Source organism: Dendrobates tinctorius, unplaced genomic scaffold (assembly GCF_039654945.1).
Source record: "Dendrobates tinctorius isolate UK_male_01 unplaced genomic scaffold, ASM3965494v1 ptg000019l, whole genome shotgun sequence".
Taxonomy (NCBI): Eukaryota; Metazoa; Chordata; class Amphibia; order Anura; family Dendrobatidae; genus Dendrobates; species Dendrobates tinctorius.
In genome coordinates this window covers 84,567,255-84,592,252 of record NW_027361687.1, presented here as the reverse complement: position 1 = coordinate 84,592,252, position 24,998 = coordinate 84,567,255, and the positions used below count along the sequence as shown (strand labels likewise).

Here is a 24,998-nt window from a genome sequence, read left to right as displayed (position 1 = left end):
CGATTTCGAAGCACTTTTAAATTTTTCACAGTTGTGATGCTGGATCTTTGAGGAAGGTATTGATAGGGTACATATTGACTAAAGAGGAGGAAATTGGAGGAAAAAATCTCGATCAATTAGAGGCCCGATGGATCTCCAGAATTGGATCCATCCAACCTTTGTTTTTCAATGAGGTTTTAAGTTTTGTTCCTTTTCTGTAGTTGTGCTATCTTTTAATTGTTATTTTATTATGATTTTAATTTTTTCTCTTTACTTTTAGAAATCATGCATGTACTTACCTTCGCGAATCTGAAATGTGGCGGCTTTCCACTGATTGATTTCTTTTGTTTTTGGATGGTGTTCATAATACTCTAAAAGACTAGAGAATTTGAAGATTAAGAGGGACCTTAACATTTAAAGGACATTTATTATCTCTTATTTTTTCTTTTTTTATTTATTTTCCCTTTCTAATTTTTTTATGTATATATACTTTTACATGTTTTCCACTTTTATTTTTGCCTTTTTTGCACTAATGTACTTTATCATCCTATTTATTTTTGGAGCAATTTTTGTGTAATTTTAATCTAATTTTTGTATAATATAATTCCTTTGCAATAATACAATTTATTATGTAATGTTAATACAACTTTCTTCCAACTGCACCTTCAACCCAATCCCACCTCTTCCCTCCCTAATACTCCCCTCTTTTGAAATTCACTCTGTCTGCATCTACTCCAACCTCCAAGTAGCCGTCATATACTGACCTCCAGGCCCGACCACTGCCTTCATTGACCAATTCTCTACCTGGCTTCTTCATTTTCTTTCAACTGACACCCCCACTATCATCATGGGTGACTTCAACATCCCCACTGATACCCTTCAGTCAGCAGCCTCCAAACTCCTGTCCCTTACTTCATCCTTTGGACTTACTCAGTGCTCCTCCTCAGCCACCCACACAGATGGACACACATTAGACCTGGTCTTCACCCATCTCTGCTCTCTTTCTAACTTCACCAACTCCCCTCTCCCTCTATCTGACCATCATCTACTCACTTTCTCATCCCTGTCCTCCTCACCTGGCACCCTTGTCCAGCACCACTTTTAGCGGTCTGGACGTTAACCCTATATAAATCTTAGGGCAGGGACATGTGGCATAGTAAATTACCACTAGTCCAGCAACACGCACACCCCCCGCAGAAACTTTGCACACCTAGACACCCACGCGCTCTCTGACTCTATTCTGCCACTGGCATCCATATCCTCACTCCATGACACAGACGGTGCCACTGCTTTCTACAATGCCACTCTCGCATCAGCTATTGACACGGTTGCCCCTCTCGTTCATGGCAGAATGCGACGTATCAGACAACCCTGGCACAGTAATACCACTAAAAAGCTCCGGCAAGTGTCCAGGATTGCAGAGTGGCGCTGGAAGAAAACAAATTCACAAGATGACTTCACCACATTCAAACAGGCAACACTCGATTTCAAATCTGCCCTCACCTCTGCTATACAGGCCTACTTCACAACCCTCGTATCTTCCCTATCTTACTACCAAAAACAGTTATTCAAAACTAACTCCCTCCTCCACCCACCACTGCCTCCTCAAACCTCCCTCATCTCTGCCGAGGACTTTGCCACACACTTCAAAAACAAGATTGACCAAACAAGGCAAGTCTTCATCACTCAACCACCACAACCCCTTTGTATACCAGACCAATGCCCAGACCCCATAACCTCAATCTCCAGCATCACTGAAGGGGAGCTTAGTCATCTCTTCTCCAAATCGCACCTCACAACCTGTGCACTTGACCCCATCCCATCCCACCTCCTCCCCAACCTCACCACCACACTTATCCCATCCCTAACCCACCTCTTCAACCTATCACTAACGTCCGGTACCTTCCCTTCTCCTTTCAAGCATGCCACAATCACGCCTATCCTTAAAAAGCCAACCCTCGACCCAACCGCTATGTCCAGCTATTGTCCAATATCATTGCTTCCATTCGCTTCCAAACTCCTGGAACAGCACGTCCACGCTGAACTTTCCTCCCACCTATCATCTAACTTGCTCTTTGACAATCTACAGTCTGGTTTCCGCCCCCATCACTCCACTGAGACAGCCCTGACCAAAATTACTAACGACCTACTTACAGCCAAATCAAATGGACAATACTCTATACTCCTGCTTCTAGACCTATCCTCTGCATTTGACACAGGATCGTTATTTCTATGTTACTATTTGACAGTATATTTTGTTTCTCCCATTGCTATGGTTCCGCCCACAATTGGTGACATATTTTCGGGGCGGATACCAGTGCAGCAACGAGCTGGCATACAATTGCGCAAGCACTGACCATGTTAAGATCTGCGCTTAGGGGATGATTATACTGCGCAGGCGCCTACTCTGTGGAGGTCGGCGAGCCAGGCACTTTGAAAGCACGCACTCTATTACTTCCGGGTTTTCCAGGTATCATTTCCTGTCCACGTGTGCGCTGTGTACGTACTATCCTGGGTTTTCCAATGGATTTGCTGCCGCCTCCAGGACATGTGACTGATGAGGTAATAGTGCAGCTGCACAATATTTGTTGCCCCTGACGAAGCCACCTAGTTATGGCGAACACGCGTCGAGCATCTCCACAAGCTCCCCCAGCCACTGATATCCCCATGTGACGGCATTAGCTTTCTTTTTTTGGGGGATGGGTACTTTTTCAGCCTAATCGGCTTCTTGCATCTACAACTCTGGTGATACTTTATTGACCTTTTGGTAGTGTCTCTCTGTCCCCTTCTGATGGTGTACTCTGCTTTATTTATGGCGATCTGAGGTATTGGGACCATTTATCAATGCTATATTATAATGATCCATATTTACATATAGGGGACAGATGAATTATTGTTATAATAATCTTGAGGTTGAATTATGCCAAGTGCCCATTGCATGTGTGTACATCTGTTATACTCAAGGCTTTATTGATTTATAAGATATTGAATACTATATACAGCTTTTGTGCAATATTGAGTCTTGGGGGAGCTATTTAGCTTTATTGTGTGCTAAATAGGGTATGGTTATTGTCATTTTTTGTGACTCTTAAATGTTTTTAATTTTGGTTTTGTCTTTTTGTATCTAATAAACTTATATTTAATCTATTTGGGTGATCCTGGTTTAAGTCTGTAGCTTTTTCTCCTAAATTTACATTTGACACAGTTGACCACTGCCTCCTACTACAGATCCTCTCCTCCTTCGGCATCATAGGCCTTGCCCTATCCTGGATCTATTCATACCTTTCCAACCACACATTCAGCGTCTCCCACTCCCACACCACCTCCTCATCCCACCCTCTCTCTGTTGGAGTCCCCCAAGGCTCTGTTTTAGGACCCCTACTCTTCTCAATCTATACACTTGTTCTGGGGCAACTCAAAGTCCCACAGATTCCACTACCACCTTTATGCTGTCGACACTCAGATCTACCTCTCTGGCCCAGACGTCACCTCTCTGCTGTCCAGAATCCCAGAGTGTCTATCAGCCATATCCTCCTTCTTCTCCTCTCGCTTCCTCAAACTCAATGTAGACAAATCTGAACTCATCTCACAGATCTTCCTTACCCGACCTAGCTATAACAATTAATGACATCACACTTTCCCCAGTACCAGAAGTCTGCTGCCTTGGAGTAACCTTTGACTCTGCCCTGTCCTTCAAACCGCACATCCAAGCTCTTTCTACCTCCTGTCGCCTCCAGCTCAAAAATATTTCCAGAATCCGTCCTTTCCTCAACCCTCAATCTTCTAAAATGCTTGTGCATGCCCTCATCATCTCCCACCTCGACTACTGCAACATCCTTTTCTGTCCATCCTTAACTCTGCCGCCTGACTAATTCATCTCTCTCCTCGCTACTCCTCTCTGCAAATCTCTTCACTGGCTCCCATTCCCTCAGCATATCCAGTTCAAATTACTAATACTGACCTACAAGGCCATCTATTACCTGTCTCCCCCATATGTCTCTGAACTAATCTCCCGATACCTTCCCTCACGTAATCTCCGGTCCTCCCAAGACCTCCTTCTCTCCTCCACACTTATTCGCTCCTCACCCAACCGCCTCCAAGACTTTGCCCGTATAGCCCCTATTCTCTGGAATTCTTTGCCCCAACAAGTCCGACTATGAACCACATTTGGATCCTTCAGATGGAACCTGAAAACCCACCTCTTCAAGAAAGCCTACAGCCTGCAATGACCCCGCTACCTCCTTCTCTCTCACCACTACCGGTGATATCACCTCAACCAACACCGGAACTGCTGCAACCCATCAACCTACTGTCTCCTTCCCCACCATCCTGTAGCATGTAAGCCCAAAAGGGCAGGGTCCTCTCTCCCCTCTGTATCAGTCTGTCATTGTTAGTTTGTTTACTGTAAGTGATATCTGTAATTTGTATGTAACCCCTTCTCATGTACTGCACGATGGAATCAATAGTGCTATATAAATAAATAATAATAATAATAATTTCACTTTTCAGCAAAAATGCCCTAATTTTCACTATACAACACCACCTTTCCAATTAGTGCTATGCAATTCCATTGCATTTATGTAATCTGGCCGTTTAATATAACCCTTAACTTATTTTCATACCTTGTAGTTTTTCTATTAAGCATTCAATGTAATGTCAAACTCACACAATGCACATTTCACTTTAATTTTTATTCCCCTCTTCCTTCCAACAAACCACTCCTTTTTTTCCTTATATCTCCCTCACTCCCCCGACACTCCATCCATCAGCATGCTGCCAAACTCTAAAAGGTTGGTGGTGTGCGCTTCGGTTCACTTACTGCTACATCGTCACCCAAGCAAAGCATCTATAGTTAGTTGCTACCTGCTCCTCCTCTTGCTCTGACACAGTGATGTCAGTGAGGCTACACGGAGTCCCCTGGCTGACCTAAGGTGAGCTAATGAGCATGGGAAAAAATGCAGAAACTTTCCCACGCTCATTAGTTCATCTCCGGGCAGCCAGGGAGGCTGTGCAGAGATTAAATAATTTATTCTGTCAGTGGTTTACAGAGGGGTTGGCCGCATTAGCATCGGTCCCCTTTGTAAACCAGTTAACCCCTTCTGATGGATTGCAGCGGGGGATGTGACTGAGCAGCGGAGAGGTAAGGATATTTTTGCTTTATTGTTTTATTTTTGTTACAGGTCGATGGTTTAGTTTTGGATTAGCAGAGGAATAAATCTTGTCAAAAACTAAGTGTCTTTATTTCATTAAAATAATTTTTCATTAATGTCTGTGTGTGCTTTTTAACCATTTAATAGTCTAGGGTTAGTAATGGATAAGTGTCTAATTGACACCTCACCATTATTAATTGGCTTAACGTCACCTTCTAATAGCAAGGTGACATTAACCCCTTCTTATTAACCCATTAGCCTCCGCTACTGGGCAATAGGAATAGAGAGGATAAGTGCCAGAAGAGGCGCATCTTATAGATGCGCCTTTTCTGGGGCGTCTGGGGCCAGATTTTTGTAGCCGGGGGGGCAAAAACAATGGTCCCTCTCAAGGCTATTAAAATCTGCCCTCACTCACCTGCTTTACCTCTCTGGTTGCGATTTACCGCGGGAGCCCATGCATTTTTTTACAATGAATTAACCCCTTAATTTAACATCTAGATATACCAAATTTTACACAGAAACCCTAATCTAATTATTAGTCAGGGACGTATATAAAAACTAAATGAAATGAAAGGGTTTACTGTATGTAAACCATGTGTCATTTCATGTCGGGTTTTGTATTGATTTTACAGAAGCCGGCAATTGGTTTAGCGGCTATTCTGCTATGCAGAACTCTATGAAATATAAATTTATATATATATATATATGTCTCAATGACATGTATATATATATATATATATATACACATGTATTCTATTCTATGTATATCTATTCTTTTGTTTCTTTATTAAACATGTCAGTGTGGTTTTACTGTCTCGCAAAATGAATTGCCGCTTTTGTTAAAGGACACCAGGTGCGTATTTCTCGCAAGTCACACGTCTGGTCCGTGTGTAAACCGTATTTTTTGTGCCCCCATTAGACTTACATTGACGTATTTCGGCCGGAATACGCTGACAATCACAGCATGCTGCGATTGTCTCGGCCCGTAAAATACTGCCGAGAAATATACGGCTGTTGGGAGCTGCCCCATAGAGAATCATTGGTCCGTGTTTAGTGCAATGTTTTTATGCCTCTCACTCATCTGTATTTCTCTCTAGTGTGACGCTGGCCTCACCTGAATCTTCGGATTATAGTTAGCCCACTGTGATGGTTAAAAGTGTGCAAATCGGGGGAGTCACATGGACGGCCCGGGTCGTAGCACACAGTATAACTTTTACTTAAGAACAGAAACTGTCGCCCAATGTTTTTCACTATACCCAAATGAAAAATGCAAAGCATTAGGGATTCATTTGAGTTTTAATTATGCAGAGTTATGTAAAATATTTCCATAATATAAAAAATTGTGTGTAATCAGCCCATTGCACTTACCTGTTCCATTTGTAAATTCTCCATCATTACACTGTACACATTCAAAGCAGCAGGATAGTTTTCCAGCCCCCGGTGACTGTCTGTAGCCCGGAGAACACGGATCTGTGCATAAAGATCGAGGAGTCTGCAAATTCATATATAAAAAAGATTTATAAAACTTATAAAACATAAACAGAGAAAATGTCCTGTATTATGTTGTGAATGTATGAAGAAAATATTCAAACATTTATTTTATCGCTTTGTAATTTTGTTACTTGACTTTTCCTTTTCTGTCACTCTCACACACCTTAGTGCACCGCCATAAAGTTATTTTGTTTTTATATTGATTTACCTATAATGTTTATAGAAAAAAAGACATTGGCCCGGATTCACCTAAGCTTTTACATAAAAAAGAAGCGCAAAAGCTGTGGAAAACTCACAAAATGTTGTCCAATTCGGAGTTGCACCAAAATTTTGCATCTTTTGGCGTTTTCATTCCAGTTTCTCTCAGCTCTGCCCAATTGGGAATAAATCTTGTTTAATTACCTCATTTTGACAGCTTTTTTTAATTTGACAATGGAAAAAAACTCAGACCCTGATACATCAAAGCAATTTTCCCAGAATTCTGTTTTCAATTGCTTTAAAAAGTCACAAATAGTGATGAGCAAGGAATAAAATGCTCGGGTGCTCATTGCTCGGATTGATCAAATTGGAATAGTCGGGTACTCGACACGAGCAATGAGCCAAATGTAAGTCTATGGAAAATTGAGTATTTTTACCAGGGTCCTATTAAAGTCTAAAAAACATCTAAAAATTATGGAAACAGTGCTCAAATTACATGGAGACATCATGGGGAAGACCCCTGGAAGCAGTTCTGACTCCCAGGTCACAGCTGTGAACAGTGTTGTCAGTCTTGCGCCATTTTTACAGGCGCACAAGAAAACATAGAAAAATGAAACTAAAACGGATCGCCGTGAATAATGATTTCCCAGTAAGTGCAGGTCAACAGCAATTCCTGATTTCAGCCTAACCGCCATTCCAGAAAAAATGCAAAACATTATGTGTCCAAACCACAGGTGCTGTAGCTTGCTTAACAGCTCTGCAGCCATTCTCAGACCCAGTATGGATTCAACAAGATTCGAGTTGATAAAGGGTACAGTTTCACCGGATAACACGTATATATGTTGCATAGTTTACACATTAAAAACCTATGTGTATCGATCAGGAGGCAGGCTCAGACGGTCTCAGGCGCAGTATGGATTAGACCAGATTGTACAAAGTTGAGATAGGGTACATTATCACTGGATAGCAGGTATATAGAGCATAGTTTAAACATTTAAAACTGCATGTTCTCTGCATGGATTACACAACAATCTAAAAACTAGAAAAAAGGAAATGTATTTCAAGCATACACCATGATACACTTTTGGTGGTATTTTTAAATCTTCATTTATATTTCTGTCTCAGTAAGACAGCCCAGACTCTCTGCAATAGGAAATTAGATGCATACAATTATTTACCTAAAGTCTAGTGATTGCAGAAATCTACGAATTACTATTCACGGGAACAACTTCAGTCACAATTCTCAGAGGCGATGCTGACCCTCAATTAATTAGTGTGTGGACACAGCAAAAACCTTTCTTTGTGAAGAAAGTGTTGCTGTGTCGCAGTACCGTTGATCCCATTGCCTTTACTCATATCCATCCAATTTTGATCACAGGGAGAGATGTAAACATGGTGCTCACTGCCTATCAAGATCTGTCACGTAACTTTGGAGTGCAAAACACAGAAGCCACAGGCCATAGGCGATTCAATTGGATTGGCATTAGAGGGAGGGCACATTTAAAAATGTGCGCTGGAATGTCACACGTCTGTGGGTAGGAAAACTGTTAAAGCTGATGAGAAACCACCACTGCATCTCATTGTGAGTCGATGTCCATAAGAAATGGAAACCATTGATCATCTGAAGCTGGATCCCGGCCAGCGGGACAGGGCATAGCTACGTCTTAACCATCATCTTCTATCAGTTCACCAAATTTGAAGTGCCAGTCCCAGTGATGGATTTGACAGTCCAGACTACACAGCAAAGGAGAAGGGAGAGGTAAACATTGCAAATGCTGGGGCCCTGCCCAAGCAAGGGGGGCCCACTCATGGGCGTCGGCACTGGCACTGGGCCACTCATAGTATGGCGGTGTGTCTGACGGCGGGTGTGCACCACCACCGTCAGAGACATTTGATTGCACTATGAGGGACCCTGTGCCAGTGCCCGCGCCCACGAGTCGGCCCACCCACCTGTCCAGGGCAATGGCACTCGCACGGTTGCGTGCACTCAGTAGTGACCCCGGCCATTGGGGGGAGGAGGCTGCCCAGTTAGGGAGGTTTACAAAATGGCATATGTTGATGTGGTACATTCACCTGCTGCTAAAGGCGAAATTGGTCAAGTCCCAGGAACAGGCGGACCAAAGAAAACAATTTTTCTGGCAACCTATGTGTCATCAGGGTAAGGTGGGACAAAATCCTTGGAACTCCATGCATGGTTCATTTTAATGAAGGTTAGATCATCCACATTTTGGATTGACAGATGGGTCCTTTTTTCTGTCAGTATTGATCCAGCAGCACTGAAGACTCTTTCCAATAGCACACTTGCAGCTGGGCATGCGAGCTCCTGTAAGGCATATTGTGCCAATTCAGGCCAGGTGTCCAGTTTAGCTGCCCAATAGTTAAATGGGAATGACCTGTGAGGGAGAACATCGATATGGGAGGAAAAGTAGTTTGTAACCTTACTTGACAAGTGCTGTCTCCTGTCACTTTCAATCGATGCAGTATTACCAGTCGTGTGAGCGGGACTTGAAAAATCAGTACACAACATGGTCATGAAACCCCTGTCTCCAACGCCACTTCTGATGTGTCCACCACCAACACCGCTTCCAAGTTGCCCCCGGCCCCTACGGCTCGTGTGAGAACCATCACCGCTGCTGTGTGCTGGGAATGCCTCAACCAACCGGTTTACCAGAGCAGCTTGTTTGTTAGCCAATATTAGGTCAAGGTTCTCCTGTGGCATGATGTTTTGGAATTTGCCTTTATAGCGTGGATCCAGGATGCTGGCCAACCAGTAGTCATCATTGTTCATCATTTTGGCAATGCGGGGGTCCCTTTTTAGGATCTGCAAGGCATAATCTGACATGTGGGCCAATGTTCTCGGTGTCAATGATGCACTGCGAGTGCTGGGTGGAGGAGCACTTTCTGGCAAATCCACATCCCCCTGTCACGCACAAACTCTGTACCAGACCTTGCAAAGCCAACATTTTCTCTTGCCCCACGAGAAGCATTCCCCTCCCCTAAATAATCATCCCCATCATCATCCTCCTCCTCTTCCTCTTCTTCCTCCACCTTGTCCACGACAGTTCCCTGACCAGACAATGGCTGACTGTCATCAAGGCTTCCCTCCTCCTTTTTCTCCTCATCAACCTCGGCTGCAGACACCTGCTCCTTAATGTGCGTCAAAGTTTGCATGAGCAGACGCATAAGTGGGATGCTCATGCTTATGATGGCGTCGTCTGTGCTTACCAGCCGTGTGCATTCCTCAAAACACTGAAGGACTTTACAAAGGTCTTTCAGCTTCGACCACTGCTCAAATGTCAACTCCATGTCTGCCCTCAAAGTGCATGCCCGTGTATCCTCCCACAAATGCATTACGGCCTGCCTTTGTTCGCACAGCCGCTCAAGCATGTGCAGGGTGGAGTTCCACCTTGTTGCAACATCGATAATTAGGCAGTGCTTGGGAAGGTGGAGCAATCGCTGCAGCTTCTGCATACGACTGGAGTGTACCGGCGACCGGCGGATGTACGAGCACAGTCTTCGAACCTTAAGGAGCAGGCCTGTTAAATCCGGATAATTATTGAGGAAGCACTGCACCACCAGGTTCAAGGTGTGAGCCAAGCAAGGTATGTGTCTGAGTTTTGAAAGGGCTATGGCTGCCACAAAATTACGGCCGTTATCACTAACTACCTTGCCTGCCTCCAGATGTAGACTGCCCAGCCATGACTTAGATTGTCGCTGAAAGTAGTCGGCCAGTACCTCTGCGGTGTGTCTGTCGCCCAAACACATCATCTGCAACACAGACTGCTGATGCTTTCCACTAGCTGATCGATAGGGGGACACCTCGCTTGCAACACTGTCAACTGCGGATGCAGTGCTCGTGCGACTGCGGTCTGTGGAACAGCTTTCGCTTCTGGAGGAGGAAGAGGAGGGTCGAACACCTACAGCCAACTGTTTCCTATACCGTGGGCTAGGCAGCACTGCGCCACCACCGCTTTCCCCTGTGGACCCTGCATCCTCCACATTAACCCAGTGCGCAGTGATGGACACGTAACGGCCCTGGCCATGCCTACTGGACCATGCATCAGTTGTGAGGTGCACCTTTCCAATCACTGACAGCTTGAGTGCATGGACAATGTGGTCTTTCACATGAAGGTGGAGGGCTGGGATGGCTTTGCGAGAAAAGAAGTGGCAACTGGGTAGTGGGTAGTTCATAGCGTGGAACTGCGTAGGCCATTAGTTCGCGGAAAGCTGCGCTTTCAACCATCCGATAGGGCATCATCTCTAACGAGATTAGTTTGGCAATGTGGCTGTTCAAAGCCAGTGTACGTGGATGAGAGGATGAGTACTTTTTTGTCCTACTCATAGTCTCTGGTAGGGTGAGCTGGACTTGAGAGCTGGATATGGTGGAAGTAGCGGGACACATGGCGGACTGAGAGAGGGTTGATGATGGTGATGGAGTTGGTGTTCTTTCTGATTGCCTAGATTCAGTCTTTCGTTGCAATAACAGAGTGATTCCCTGACTGATTTGCCCTTGTGACAATAACTCAACATTTGCTGCTGGTGGTGTGCTAACCGGTGGACTTACAGTGGGGGAAACAATGTTGCGTTGCTGACTACCTTCTTTGGGAGCAGTAGCACATGTGGTATGTGAGTTTTGGTAGTCCATCCACGCTTGCAAGTGCATGGTGGTTAAATTTCTTAGCATGCAACTGGTATTCAAATTCCTCAGATTTTTCCCTCGGCTAAAGGTCTTTGCACACTTCTTACAGATTACCTTTGCCTGATCATTAGGATTTTGTTCAAAAAAGTGCCACACTGCACTCTTCCTACTAGGGAAGACAGTTTGAGGCCTTGCACGCTGTGCTTTTTTGACCGTCTGGCCAAGCTGTCCTGCAATTTTTGGGGTTTTTGTAACCCCTTTTTGGACTGCTCCGGGACTGCCAGATAACAACTGTTGCGATGTCGATGCCCGCTGCGGATGCTCCTCCTCCTCTTCTGAGCTATTGGCAGCGGCACACTCTACCCCCAATGGATGCCAATCTGGGTCAACAACTGGGTCATCCATCACCTCCTCTTAAATGTCATGTGCACCTTCCTCTGTGTCACCGTGTATGGTGATATAGTATGCGGGAGGGGGCAACTCAGTTTCATCAGGGTCAGATTCTGGCTCAGTATTCTGCGAGGACAATGTAGTGCTCTGAGTGAATGTACCAGCAGATAAATCTAGCAGTGGCTGTGCATCAGTGCACTCCATGTCAGATTCATCTTGGCCTGGGTAATTCACGATTTGACCCAGGCATGGTATGTGAAAACAGCTCCATGGAGTAATCTGTAGTGTGGCCTACCGCATCCTTCAATTTTGGTAGGGGTGAAGGACACAAGGAAAGGTGTGGTTCATGACCATGAGCCTCCAATGATGACTCAGTGCTTTTATTTTTTAAAACTTCAGAAGAGGAGGCGATAGAGCTGGAGGCTGAGTCAGCAATGTAAGACAAAGCTTGTTCTTGAAGCTCCGGCTTTAGAAGCGGTTTACCTACTCCCAGAAAAGGGAGCCTTCGAGGCCTTGTGGAGCCAGACGATGACGCAGCCTCAACACCTCCAGTATTAGGTGCTATTTTGCTTTTGCCACTACCAGCAGATCCACCACCAACACCATCATTACCAGCTGCCAACCCCCGCCCACTTCCACGGACTATTCCACCACACTTCCTCATTTTTTGGGAAAATGTATCCAAATTTACACCAACTCTCTGGTATTGTAAAACAAGGTACAAGGTGTATATAGTACTGTGTAGAATTGGAATGTCTCTACACTTCAGGACACTGTGGGATTCAGTCAGGCCCTGTTTATTTAACACCGCAATATGACAGGCAGATTCTCTATGCTGTTAGAAGGGTGTATAGAGGACTGTGGAGAATTGGAATGTCTCTACACTTCAGGACACTGTAGGATTCAGTCAGGCCCTGTTTATTTAACACCGCAATATGACAGGCAGATTCTCTATGCTGTTAGAAGGGTGTATAGAGGACTGTGTAGAATTGGAATGTCTCTACACTTCAGGACACTGTGGGATTCAGTCAGGCCCTGTTTATTTAACACCGCAATGTGACCGGCGGAAATTGCCTAGTGTATGACAAACTACAAGGTGTATATAGAACTGGGCAGAACTGGAATCTCCCTACAGTGTAGGTCTGTAAGAAGAGAACAACTCCTTGACTTATCCTTACAGAGTCACACACAGATAGCTTCACTGTGGCCGAGATAACAGCCGTTACACGGTACTGAGAGAGGAGCGTGCACGTACACCGCTGTCCAGTGTATGTAAAATTGTCAAGCTCTGTGTTTTAGTATACGGACTGAAACACACTGTCTCTCTGTAGTTTTGAATGTAATCAAACAGCAAATATACTAAACTGTTTGAAAACCAGACAAACCTATAAGGTGGACGTCTGTAAGAACGGAACAACTCCTCGACTTATACTTACAGAGTCACACAAAGATAGCTTCACTGTGGCAGTGATAACAGCCATTACATGGTACTGAGAGAGGAGCGTGCACTGTTATGAATGAGTCACCGAAGGAGGAAAAAACAAAAATACAAGCTAAGTCCAGAAAACCGGAGAGGTTGGTAGCTATCGGATTGCAGACCCCTGATCCTATCCACAACAACTAACAGTAGCCGTGGGGGGTTCCTACGATGCCCTAGACCCCTCGATCACAGCGGAGAACTAAATAGGCCTAAAGACAGAAAGGGAAATCTAAACTGCCCCAGAGCAGACCCCAAAGCAATAGGCAGCCCCCCACATATAATGACGGTGAAGCAAGATGAAAACACTAGCACAGAGAGAAAGATAGGTTGAACAAACGATGGGGCCCAAGCTAACTAAAAAGGACAGGATAGAAAAGCTGCTGTCTGCAATCCGTTGGCACGAACCAATCTTTCGGCATGAATATCGGATGCAGGGACCCAAGAATTATCCTCCTGGCCATAACCCTTCCATATTACCAAATACTGGAGTCTCCGTCTAGCCAGGCGAGAATCCAGTATCTTCTCAACCTCATATTCCACATTACCTTCTACCAATACCGGGTCAGGAGGTGCCACCACAGGAACTACTGGCTCAACAAACCTCTTTAACAGAGACTTATGAAACACGATATGGATCTTAAATGTAACAGGAAGAGCCAATCGAAAAGAGACTGGATTAAGAATCTCCAAAATCTTGTAAGGTCCAATAAATCTAGGTTTAAACTTTGGAGAAGCCACCTTCATAGCGATATTCTTTAATGACAACCAAACCATATCACCCACCTTAAACTGGGGACCAATGGTCCTATGCCGGTTTTAAAACCGCTGGGCCTTTTCCTGGGAGAGAGATAACTTATCCACCACTTGGTCCCAGATCTGGTGCATTCTCTCCACCACAGTGTCAACACCTGGGCAGGCAGAAGGCTCCACCTGCCCTGAAGAGAATCGAGGCTGAAACCCAAAGTTACAAAAAAAAGGTGACATCAAAGTGGCAGAACTAGCTCTATTATTTAAAGCAAATTCGGCCAAGGGCAAAAATGAAACCCAATCATCCTGATCAGCAGAAATAAAACATCTCAAATATGACTCCAAAGTCTGGTTTGTTCTCTCCGTCTGCCCATTGGTCTGAGGGTGAAACGTAGAGGAGAAGGACAACTGAATTCCCAGCTTGGAACAGAAAGTCCTCCAAAATCTAGACACAAACTGAACTCCTCTGTCAGATACAATGTTCTCAGAATTCCCGTGCAAGCGAACCACCTGTTGCAAAAACAAGGGCACCAACTCTGAGGAAGATGGAAACTTAGGGAGTGGTACAAGATGTACCATCTTAGAGAATCTATCACAAATCACCCAAATAACAGTCATTCTCTGAGAGACAGGCATATCAGAGATAAAATCCATTGAAATATGGGTCCATGGCCTCCTGGGCACCGGCAAAGGCATCAACAACCCACTAGAGCGAGAACAAGGTTTAGACCGGGAGCAAGTCCCACAGGACTGCACAAAATTCCTGACATCATGAGACAAGGCGGGCCACCAAAAAGACCGACTCACCAAATCTCTAGTGCCAAAAATACCTGGATGACCAGCCAATGCAGAGCAATGAACTTCAGACATCACTCTCTTCCTCCACTGGTCAGGAACATACAATTTTCCAATGGGACAACACTCAGGTTTGTCCTCCTGAAACTCTTCCAGAGCACGTCTCAAATCAGGCGAGATGGCAGAAAGAACTACCCCCTCACCTAAGATGGTAGCAGGCTTGGTCACAACAGGAGAATCCGCAAAGAAACTCCTAGAGAGGGCATCTGCCTTGACCTTCTTAGTGCCCGGAAGAAAAGAGAACACAAAATCAAAACGTGTGAAAAACAAGGCCCACCTAGGCTGTCTATGATTTAAGCGTTTGGCCGACTCCAGGTAAATCAAATTCTTGTGGTCAGTAAGGACCACGACTTGATGTTTAGCTCCCTCCAACCAATGTCTCCACTCCTCAAATGCCCATTTCATGGCTAACAGTTCCAGATTCCCCACATCATAGTTACGTTTGGATGAGGAGAACTTTCGGGAAAAGAAAGCACAGGGATTCATTTTAGATGTTACAGGATCTTTTTGGAACAAAACAGGTCCTGCACCAATCTCAGAAGCGTCCACCTCTACCTGAAACGGGAGTGAGACATCAGGTTGCCGCAAAACCGGAGCAGAAGTGAACCTTCGCTTCAGCTCCTGAAAAGAAGAAACAGCCTCCGGAGACCAATTCAGCACATCAGCACCCTTCTTAGTCAAATCATAGAATCATAGAATCATAGAATCATAGAATCGTAGAGTTGGAAGGGACCTCCTGGGCCATCTGGTCCAACCCCCTGCTCAAAGCAGGATTCGCTAAATCATCCCAGTCAGATGTCTGTCCAGCCTCTGTTTGAAGACTTCCATTGAAGGAGAACTCACCACTTCTCGTGGCAGCCTGTTCCACTCATTGATCACTCTAACTGTCAAAAAGTTTTTTCTAATATCTAATCTGTGTCTCCTCCCATTCAGTTTCATCCCATTGCTTCTAGTCTTTCCTTGTGCAAATGAGAATAAAGTTGATCCTTCTACAATGTGACAGCCCTTTAGATATTTGTAGACAGCTATTAAGTCTCCTCTCAGTCTTCTCTTTTGCAAACTAAACATTCCCAAATCCTGCAACCTTTCCTCATAAGACAGGGTTTGCAGACCGGTCACCATTCTGGTCGCTCTTTTCTGAACTTGCTCCAGTTTGTTGATGTCTTTTTTAAAATGTGGTGCCCAAAACTGGACACAATATTCCAGATGAGGTCTGGCCAAATCAGTCAATGGTTTGGCAATACCAGAAAAATTAGCTTTAAATTTACGATAAAAATTAGCAAAACCCAAAAATTTCTGGAGGGCCTTCAAAGAAGTGGGCTGAACTCAATCATAAATGGCCTGTACCTTGGCCGGGTCCATTTCAGTAGTTGACGGAGACAAAATAAATCCCAAAAATTAAATCCTCTGTACACCAAAAAGGCATTTTGATCCCTTGACATACAGGGAATTCTCCCTCAAAATCCGGAACACAGTCCGAACATGTTTCACATGAGAGTCCCAATCCTTGGAAAAGATCAAAATATCATCCAGATAGATGATCAAAAATTTATCCACAAAGTCTCGGAAAATATCATTCATGAAGCACTGGAAGACAGAAGGGGCATTAGTGAGCCCAAAAGGCATCACCAGGTACTCCAAATGTCCCTCCGGAGTATTAAACGCCATCTTCCATTCATCCTCATGCTTAATGCGAATAAGATTATACGCCCCCCTGAGGTCAAGCTTTGTAAACCAGCAAGCACCTTTAACTCTGGAGAATAGATCAGAAATCAGGGGTAACGGATACTGATAATTAACAGTAATTTTGTTGAGGGAACGATAGTCAATACAAGGCCTTAATGACCCATCTTTCTTAGCCACGAAAAAAACCCAGCACCTAAGGGTGAAGAGGATGGTCTAATATGACCCTTCTCCAACGACTCCTTAATATAGGATCACATAGCCTCGTGTTCGGGTACAGATAAATTGAAAAGTCGACCCTTGGGAAATTTACAACCATGGCTCAGCTCAATTGCACAGTCATAACTCCTATGAGAAGGCAAAGACGCAGACTCATTCTCACTAAATACATCATAATAATCAGCCAAATAGTCAGGAACATTATGCGACTGGGGAGAGGTGGAGAAAACAGGAGCATCACTAAGGGCACACCGACAACCCCAACTCACCACAGACACAGATTTCCAATCCAAAACTGGATTATGGATATGCAACCAGGGAAACCCCAGAATGATGGTATCATGCAAATTATGCAACACCAAAAATCTGCAATTTTCTTGATGGTCTGTGGCGACCTGCATTACCACCTGGGTCCAAAACTGAGGATTATTCTTCGCCAAAGGAGTAGCATCAATACCCCTCAAAGGGATAGACGTCCGCAGAGGTGTCATAGGAAACCCACAACGTTTAGCAAAATCCAAGTCCATCAGGTTCAGAGCTGCTCCCGAATCCACAAAAGCCTTAGCGGAAAATGTGGACAGGGAGCAGATCAGAGTAATTGCCAGAAGAAACTTAGGTTGAACACCACCCACAGCAAATGTGTGTGCAAAACGTTTCTCTTGATTAGGGCAGACAGAAATAATATGCGAGGCATCACCACAGAAGAAACACAGCTTATTATGCCTTCTGAACTCCTGACGTTGCACCCTAGACAAAACTCTATCACATTGCATAGGTTCAGACATTTGTTCAACAGGTGGCAACACCTCTCGTACGGTTTTGCGTTCGCGCAAACACCGATCAACCTGAATGGCTAATGACATAGAATCGTCCAGACCAGAGGGAACAGGAAATCCCACCATAGTATCTTTTACGGTTTCTGACAAACCCTTCCGAAAGAGAGCTGCCAAGGCACCATCATTCCAGGTAGTAAGGACCGCCCACTTTTGGAATTTTTGACAGTACAACTCTGCAGAATCCCGACCCTGGCTCAATGCCAACAGGGCCTTTTCAGCCTGATCAATAGCATTAGGTTCATCATGCAACAACCCCAAGGCCTGAAAAAATGCATTCACATCAGTCAGAATAGGATCATCAGGTTTCAAAGAAAACGCCCAATCCTGGGGATCGCCACGCAGCAAAGAGATGACAATTTTAACCTGCTGCGCGGAGCTCCCCGATGATTTAGGCTTCAAGGCAAAAAATAATTTACAATTATTCTTAAAATTCAGAAATTTAGACCGATCCCCAAAAAACACATCAGGAGTAGGGATCTTTGGTTCAGCAGCATGTGAATGAGCAAGATAGGCGGAAATTCCCCGCACTTCAGCAGTGAGCTGCTCCACATGATCAGACAATTGCTTAATCTCCATTGAGAAAAAATTCCTCCTACGGCCCCAGAGAAATAGAGGAAAAAATATACACACAGAAAAAAAAAAATTCTGACACTTTTCTTTTTTTTTCTTTTTACAATTCTTTCCTGCTATTGAGTACCCTAGAATCTGCTGTATGGCTGGTGATTCTGTTATGAATGAGAAAACAGCTGCACTCTTGGAAATTTTGATTTTCAATGCAAAAAATTTTTTATTATTGAAGGCACCACAGGGGGAATAGTGCGTTGAGGTAACGTTTTGACCCTATGTCGGGTCTTTTTCAAACCTCACTAGAAGAGACACATACAAAGATAGACATTAGGATATATACAGTGATAATCACAAAAATGTACAAACTCTGTAGAGGTTTAAACAGATATACATATTTACACAATTACATATTTACAATATGTACAAAATCATCATATACAGGATCATTGTGTGCAAAATCATTGTAGAACAAAATTGTACAAATCAATCAGTTAGCCCATTGGATGTTGGAGTTAGATCCAGTAATTATTGATTGAAGCAGCTGTGGAGCTGGGTTACGGCGAGGCCGGCATAATGGAGCAAATCACATAAATGCAACATAATCAGGCAGTGCAAGCATGGAGACTGACCTTAAAGCACAAGGGAAAAAGAAGCAATCACGGCAGTATGAATGTGCAGGAGGGGCTGAAAAAAGATGAAAAAAAAACAAAAAAACAAGAGATTTGGACCAGTATAGGACACTGCAGTAGGGAAAAGAAAGGGGGTAGGAGGACAGAGGAGAGGCATACCTAAAGTGCCATATGTAGAAGCCCGGTGTGGCAGGGACCAGGCAGAGGTCCTAAGATGAGCTGAGTGGACAGGTAATGCAAGAGTTAACAGCTTGAAAGCATTCTAAAGTAGCTCACAGTGCAGCAATGCTGCAGGGCATACCTGGAAGCGTGGGGCAGCAAGCACCATCTGTGGTGTAGTGTGCAGGCATTGGTGGTCAGTGGGTTAAAGTAGTCTGGAGACCTGAAGTCAGTGGGAGTGTCTGAGGGGTGCTACCGTGTGGGAAACATCAGTGGTGTGTACTGAAGCGAGGCTTGTAGAGCTGTTGGTGGGGGCGCCTGCGCTGTGTGCTGAAGGTAGAAACTACAAGGAGAAGACAAGACATAAACAAAAGTGTGCCTGGTGTCTGCATAGTGGCACTGGGGGAAGGGAGGGGGGAGAGAAAGAGGAAGGAGTGTCAGGCTGAGCCATGGAGAAAGAGGGAGGAGGAGAGAGTAAAGAAGGAGGGCACAACACAAGGAGGGAGAAGAGGTAGGGAGATGGAACAGAAGTAATAGAGGAGTGGGAGGAGAACATAAAAAGAAGGAATTAATGAATGAGGTGAAAAAAATGGATCAAAGGGATTGACAAGGAAATAAAATAGAATGTAATAAATCGAAAAAATGATAAATGAAAAACGGGAAATAAAAATGAAAAATTGCTGAAGAAATTGAAAGAAACAAAGAAAAAAATGAAGAAAAAAATAAAAAATAATAAAGAAATAGAAAAAATTATAAAATAAATAAATAATAATAACCATAAATTGAAATGGTAATAGGACAAATGGGAAAAAAAAAGGGATTAGAAAAATATCAGTACTTACCCCGATGGGTGTAAAATGTAAGGGTCAAGGCACCTGAAAAATTAGGGAGAGTCAGTGTACAGAGGAAGCGAAGGTCAGCATGCTATACACAGACCTGCGAATATAAAGTTCACATTTTACATATGCAAAAGAAGCAGACAACAAGCAGGCAAGCAAGAAACCAGTGCTATTACTTATTTAAGAACCATATCTAGTTCCCTGTTAAGGCCCATGGGAGATAAGGTCTGTAAGGTATAAATCCAAAAGGATTCCCTTTCTCTTAGGCGTTTAATGTGGTCACCACCCCGTCGTGATTTTTCGACCTGTTCCAATATTTGGAAGCGTAATTGAGGAACCGAGTGGTTAGTGGCTGTGAAGTGATGGGGAAGAGGAAGCCATGTCTTTTTGCATCTAATGGTCGATTTGTGGCTTGCTATACGGTCACCGATGTGTTGTGTCGTTTCACCGACATAAAGTAAACCACATGGGCATTTTACCACATATACAACGTTGTTGGACTCACAGGTGAAGAAACCTTTTATGGTATACTGTTTGCCAGAATGTGGGTGGGTGATAGTGCTAGATTTAATAACATTCGAGCAGCATGCACATCCCAAACAGGGAAATGTGCCATTTCTCTCAGTGTTGAGGAAAGTTTGTCTGGGGACCCGGGTAAAACTGCCCAAGTCGACTTTAACGATCCTGTCTCGAATATTGTGAGCTCTTCTTTTGCACATTAATGGTGGAGTCTTAAATGCCTCGACCTGCGGATATGACCGTGCAAGCATTGGGCAGTGTTTTTGATGATGTTATAGACTTTAGGCATGATGGGGTGGTGGGTGTGGACGAAGGGAATACGTTCAGGTTTGGATTGAACAGATTGTTCAGGTACCGGGTTGAGAGCCAAAGTTTTTTCTTTATTGAGGAGATTTTGAGGGTAATGGCGAGCCGAAAATGTTTTTGACATTTCATCGAGACGTTCCGGCAGAAGCTGTGGGTTTGATACTATGTGTGTCACACGTTTAAACTGTGAGCGGGGCAAGCTATGTTTGATGGAAGTAGAATGGCAACTGTCGTAGTGTAGTAAACTGTTGGAGTCAGTGGGCTTTGAAAAGATGTCAGTGGAGAGGTGACCACTGGCTTCTCTTATGACAAAGGTGTCAAGAAATGAAATTTGTGATGAGCTACAGTGAACTGGAGTTCAGGGTGAATAGAGTTGAGGTATTCAGTGAAGGCGACCAGGGTGTCATGAGGACCTGTCCATAGACAAAAAAATATCGTCTATGAAGCAAAGTCAACAGATGTTATGCTGTCTAAATAGGGCGTCTTCGTAGATGAAAGCACGTTCGAAGGCGTCCATATATATGTTAGCGTACGCAGGCGCTACATTTGCGCCCATTGCGTTGCCTTGAATCTGTAGGAAGAATTGGTCACCGAAAAGGAAAAAATTCTCGTGCAAAATCAGAGCTAGAAAATCAAGACACATTTGTTGAGAATTTCTAGTGAGGTCAGACTGCTCAAGGAGGTCACCAACTGCTTTTATACCTAGATCATGCTGGATAGAGGTATAGAGGCTTTTATCGTCAAAGGTGACGAGGAGACACTCAGAAGGGATAGGAGGTAGCTGTTTCAGAGTTTGAAGAAAGTGACCCGTGTCGAGAACAAATGACCTCATGGTTTTAGTGAATGGCGTAAGTACATTTTCAAGAAAAATAGAGACGGGGGCCAAGATAGAATCGGTGGAAGCGACAATTGGTCTGCCAGGGGGATTGGTGAGGGATTTGTGTATTTTGGGAAGAGTATAGATGACAGGGGGTCACAGGATGCTGATTAGAAAAAAATGTGACTGTCTTAGAGTCAATGGTGTTAAGTAATAAGTATTTCCTCAAGAGTATGTCAATTTTATTCCTAATACCTATGGTAAGGTCAGAGGGAATTTTCTTGTAGGTGGATGTATCAGATAGTTGCCTGAGAATTTCGGCGATATAATCTGTGGTGTTCTGTATAACAATAGCCCCACCCTTGTCCGCTGGTTTTATAACGATTTTCTTGTTATTTTTAAGGGACAGAAGGGCCTGCTTCTCAAGGGGGGAGAAATTGCTATAGGTCGGTAAATGCCCAGAATGATGTTGGTCGAGGAGCATCTTGATCTCCTTATGAACAAGATCAACATAGGCCTCAGTGGCATGGTAGTTTTGAGGGGGGTTGAAGTTACTCTTATTCCGTAGACCAAAGTTAATGATACTTAATTCAGGAATGGGGTTCTCCACTGGTGCAAAAACCCTATTCCTGGTTGAGTCTTGAGGAGATCCAAAGTGGGTCTTGAGCCGCAGGTTGCGGTAAAAGAATTGTAGGTCTTGGGACAACCTGAATTTGTCCCATGGGGGTGTTGGACAGAAGGACAAGCCTCGCTGGAGGACAGCCAATTCAGCGGGGTCGAGCATGTAGGAAGAAATGTTCACCACCGAGTTGGGGGCCTTACCTGAGACCTCGTAGTCATGCGGTCTGCGTTGTTTCCGGGCGGCCCTCCGAATCGGTCTCCTCTGGGTCGGGTATTGGTTCCCGTATTTTGGCGCTTTGCTAAAAAACGATTTTGTGAGTAGCTGTTGGTGGAACTGTCGCTGTCGGTGCTGAGTGATCCCTGGCGATGATATCCAGGTGTTCGTCTGTTGCTGGAGGTAGCAGAGTCGTTCCATCGATATACCCGACCTAGAGAGTAATCCTTGGAGTCTCTATGAAACTTAGAACGTTTCTTGTCTTGTAGGTATTTACGATGCTCTTCTATTGCCTTGTCGGTTTTGGCCTTCAGGGCACTCCAATCTGCTGCGGAAAGAGATGTGGACAATTGTTCCTCAAAAGCTGTCAGCTTCTGTTCAGACTCCTCGATAGCTGTTTGAAGGAATTCAACGGTGAGCAAAATAATGTCCAAGGAACATTTATTTAAGATTTTTTTTAACTTTTCGCAGTATTCAGGTTTCTTGGAAAAAAGCGTGGGTCTCAAGTGGCACCTCAGGCCACGTGGAATCCTGCTTAGCCTATGGTACTCAGCTAGTGTAACTGCATGTAGACCAAATGATGTCATTCTCCTCCCTTCCCGCTCGTAATCCTTTGAGCGGAGTTCATGAGCTGGAGTCTTGAGGAAGTCTCCTGGTTTAGTCACTTTCGAGAGGATTCTCGAGGCTGCTCCTTCATCAAAAGCGAATGTTTCGGAAGACATCTAAGGCACAGGTGTGTTATGCCCTCCTTCACTCCTCTCTCCTCATCCACCTTTCTCCATGGCTCAGCCTGACACTCCTTCCTCTTTCACTCCCCCCTCCCTTCCTCCAGTGCTACTATGCAGACGCCAGGCACACTTTTGTTTATGTCTTGTCTTCTCCTTGTAGTTTCTACCTTCAGCACACAGCGCAGGCGCCCCCACCAACAGCTCTACAAGCCTCACTTCAGTGCACACCACTGATGTTTCCCACACAGTAGCACACCTCAGACACTCCCACTGACTTCCGGTCTCCAGACTACTTTAACCCACTGACCACCAATGCCTGCACACTACACCACAGACGGCGCTTGGTGCCCCACGCCTCCAGGTATGTCCTGCAGCAGTGATGCACTGTGAGCTACTTTAGAATGCTTTCATGCTGTTAACTCTTGCATTACCTGTCCCCTCAGCTCATCTTAGGACCTCTGCCTGGTCCCTGCCAAACCGGACTTCTACATATGGCACTTTAGGTATGCCTCTCCTCTGTCCTCCTACCCCCTTTCTTTTCCCTACTGCAGTGTCCTATACTGGTCCAAACCTCTTGTTTGTTTCCTCCTTTTTCAGCCCCTCCTGCACATTCATACTGCCGTGATTGCTTCTTTTTCTCTTGTGCTTTAAGGTCAGTCTCCATGCTTGCACTGCCTGATTATGTTGCATTTATGTGATTTGCTCCATTATGCCGGCCTGGCCATAACCCAGCTCCACAACTGCTTCAATGAATATTTACTGGATCTAACTCAAACATCCTATGGGCTAACTGATTGATTTGTACAATTTTGTTCTATAATGATTTTGCACACAACAATCCTGTTTATGATGATTTTGTATATAGTGTAAATATATAATTGTGTAAATATGTATATCTGTTTAAACCTCTACAGAGTTTGTACATTTTTGTGATTATCACTGTATATATCCTAATGTCTATCTTTGTATGTGTCTCTTCTAGTGAGGTTTGAAAAAGACCCGACATAGGGTCAAAACGTTACCTCAACGCACTATTCCCCTGTGGTGTCTTCAATAATAAAAATTTTTTTGCATTGAAAATCAAAATTTCCCAGAGTGCAGCTGTTTTCTCTTCACTGGATTACTGTCTGGACTAAGTTCCAGGTTCAGCTTGCACCTACCTCATATCCACAGAGTGCACGCCTTGTCTGTATCATTACTCTGTTATGAATGAGTCACTGAAGGAGGAAAAAACAAAAATACAAGCTAAGTCCATAAAACCGGAGAGGTTGGTTTCTATCGGATTGCAGATCCCTGGTCCTATACACAACAACTAACAGTAGCCGTGGAGGGTTCCTACGATGCCCTAAACCCCTCAATCACAGCCGGAGAACTAAATAGGCCTAAAGAAAGAAAGGGGAAATCTAAACTGCCCCAGAGCAGACCCCAAAGCAATAGGCAGCCCCCCACATATAGTGACGGTGAAGCAAGATGAAAACACTAACACAGAGAGAAAGATAGGTTGAGCAAACGATGGGGCCCAAGCTAACTAAAAAGGACAGGATAGAAAAGCTGCTGTCTGCAATCCGTATAAAACCCTACCAAAAAATGTCCCAACCGTCTGATAGGAAAAAAAGGCCCTGAAGTCGCTAGGACTTCAAAAAGACTATATCAGCACTCAGGTAAATTCTGAAGACAGAGCAAAGAGACAAACTGATCAGAGACAAAAATGGAACTCAGCACCCCCCCGACCGGGGATGGCTGAACTCCAAAAAACAAGGTAAACAAAACAAAACTAATAAGTTCAAATAGCAGAGCAAAAACTTATCTTTGGGAGGCAGAAATCAGACTGGTCTCCAATAGAGTTGAGCGAAAAGGGTCGAAAAATTTCAAAAGTCGCTGACTTTTGGCAAAGTCGGGTTTCATGAAACGAAAGCCGACCCTAGGATGAGG

General features: G+C 44.3%; 1 protein-coding gene across 1 annotated transcript in view; it reads right to left on the bottom strand.

The window, feature by feature from the left end:
* The window catches only part of LOC141082670 (vomeronasal type-2 receptor 26-like), a 197,404-nt gene that overhangs the window by 37,533 nt on the left and 134,873 nt on the right, over positions 1–24,998 (bottom strand). The window contains exon 9 of the mRNA XM_073566619.1: positions 6,498–6,621. Coding sequence (XP_073422720.1) covers positions 6,498–6,621 — 124 coding nt within the window. The remainder of the gene's footprint in view (positions 1–6,497; positions 6,622–24,998) is intronic.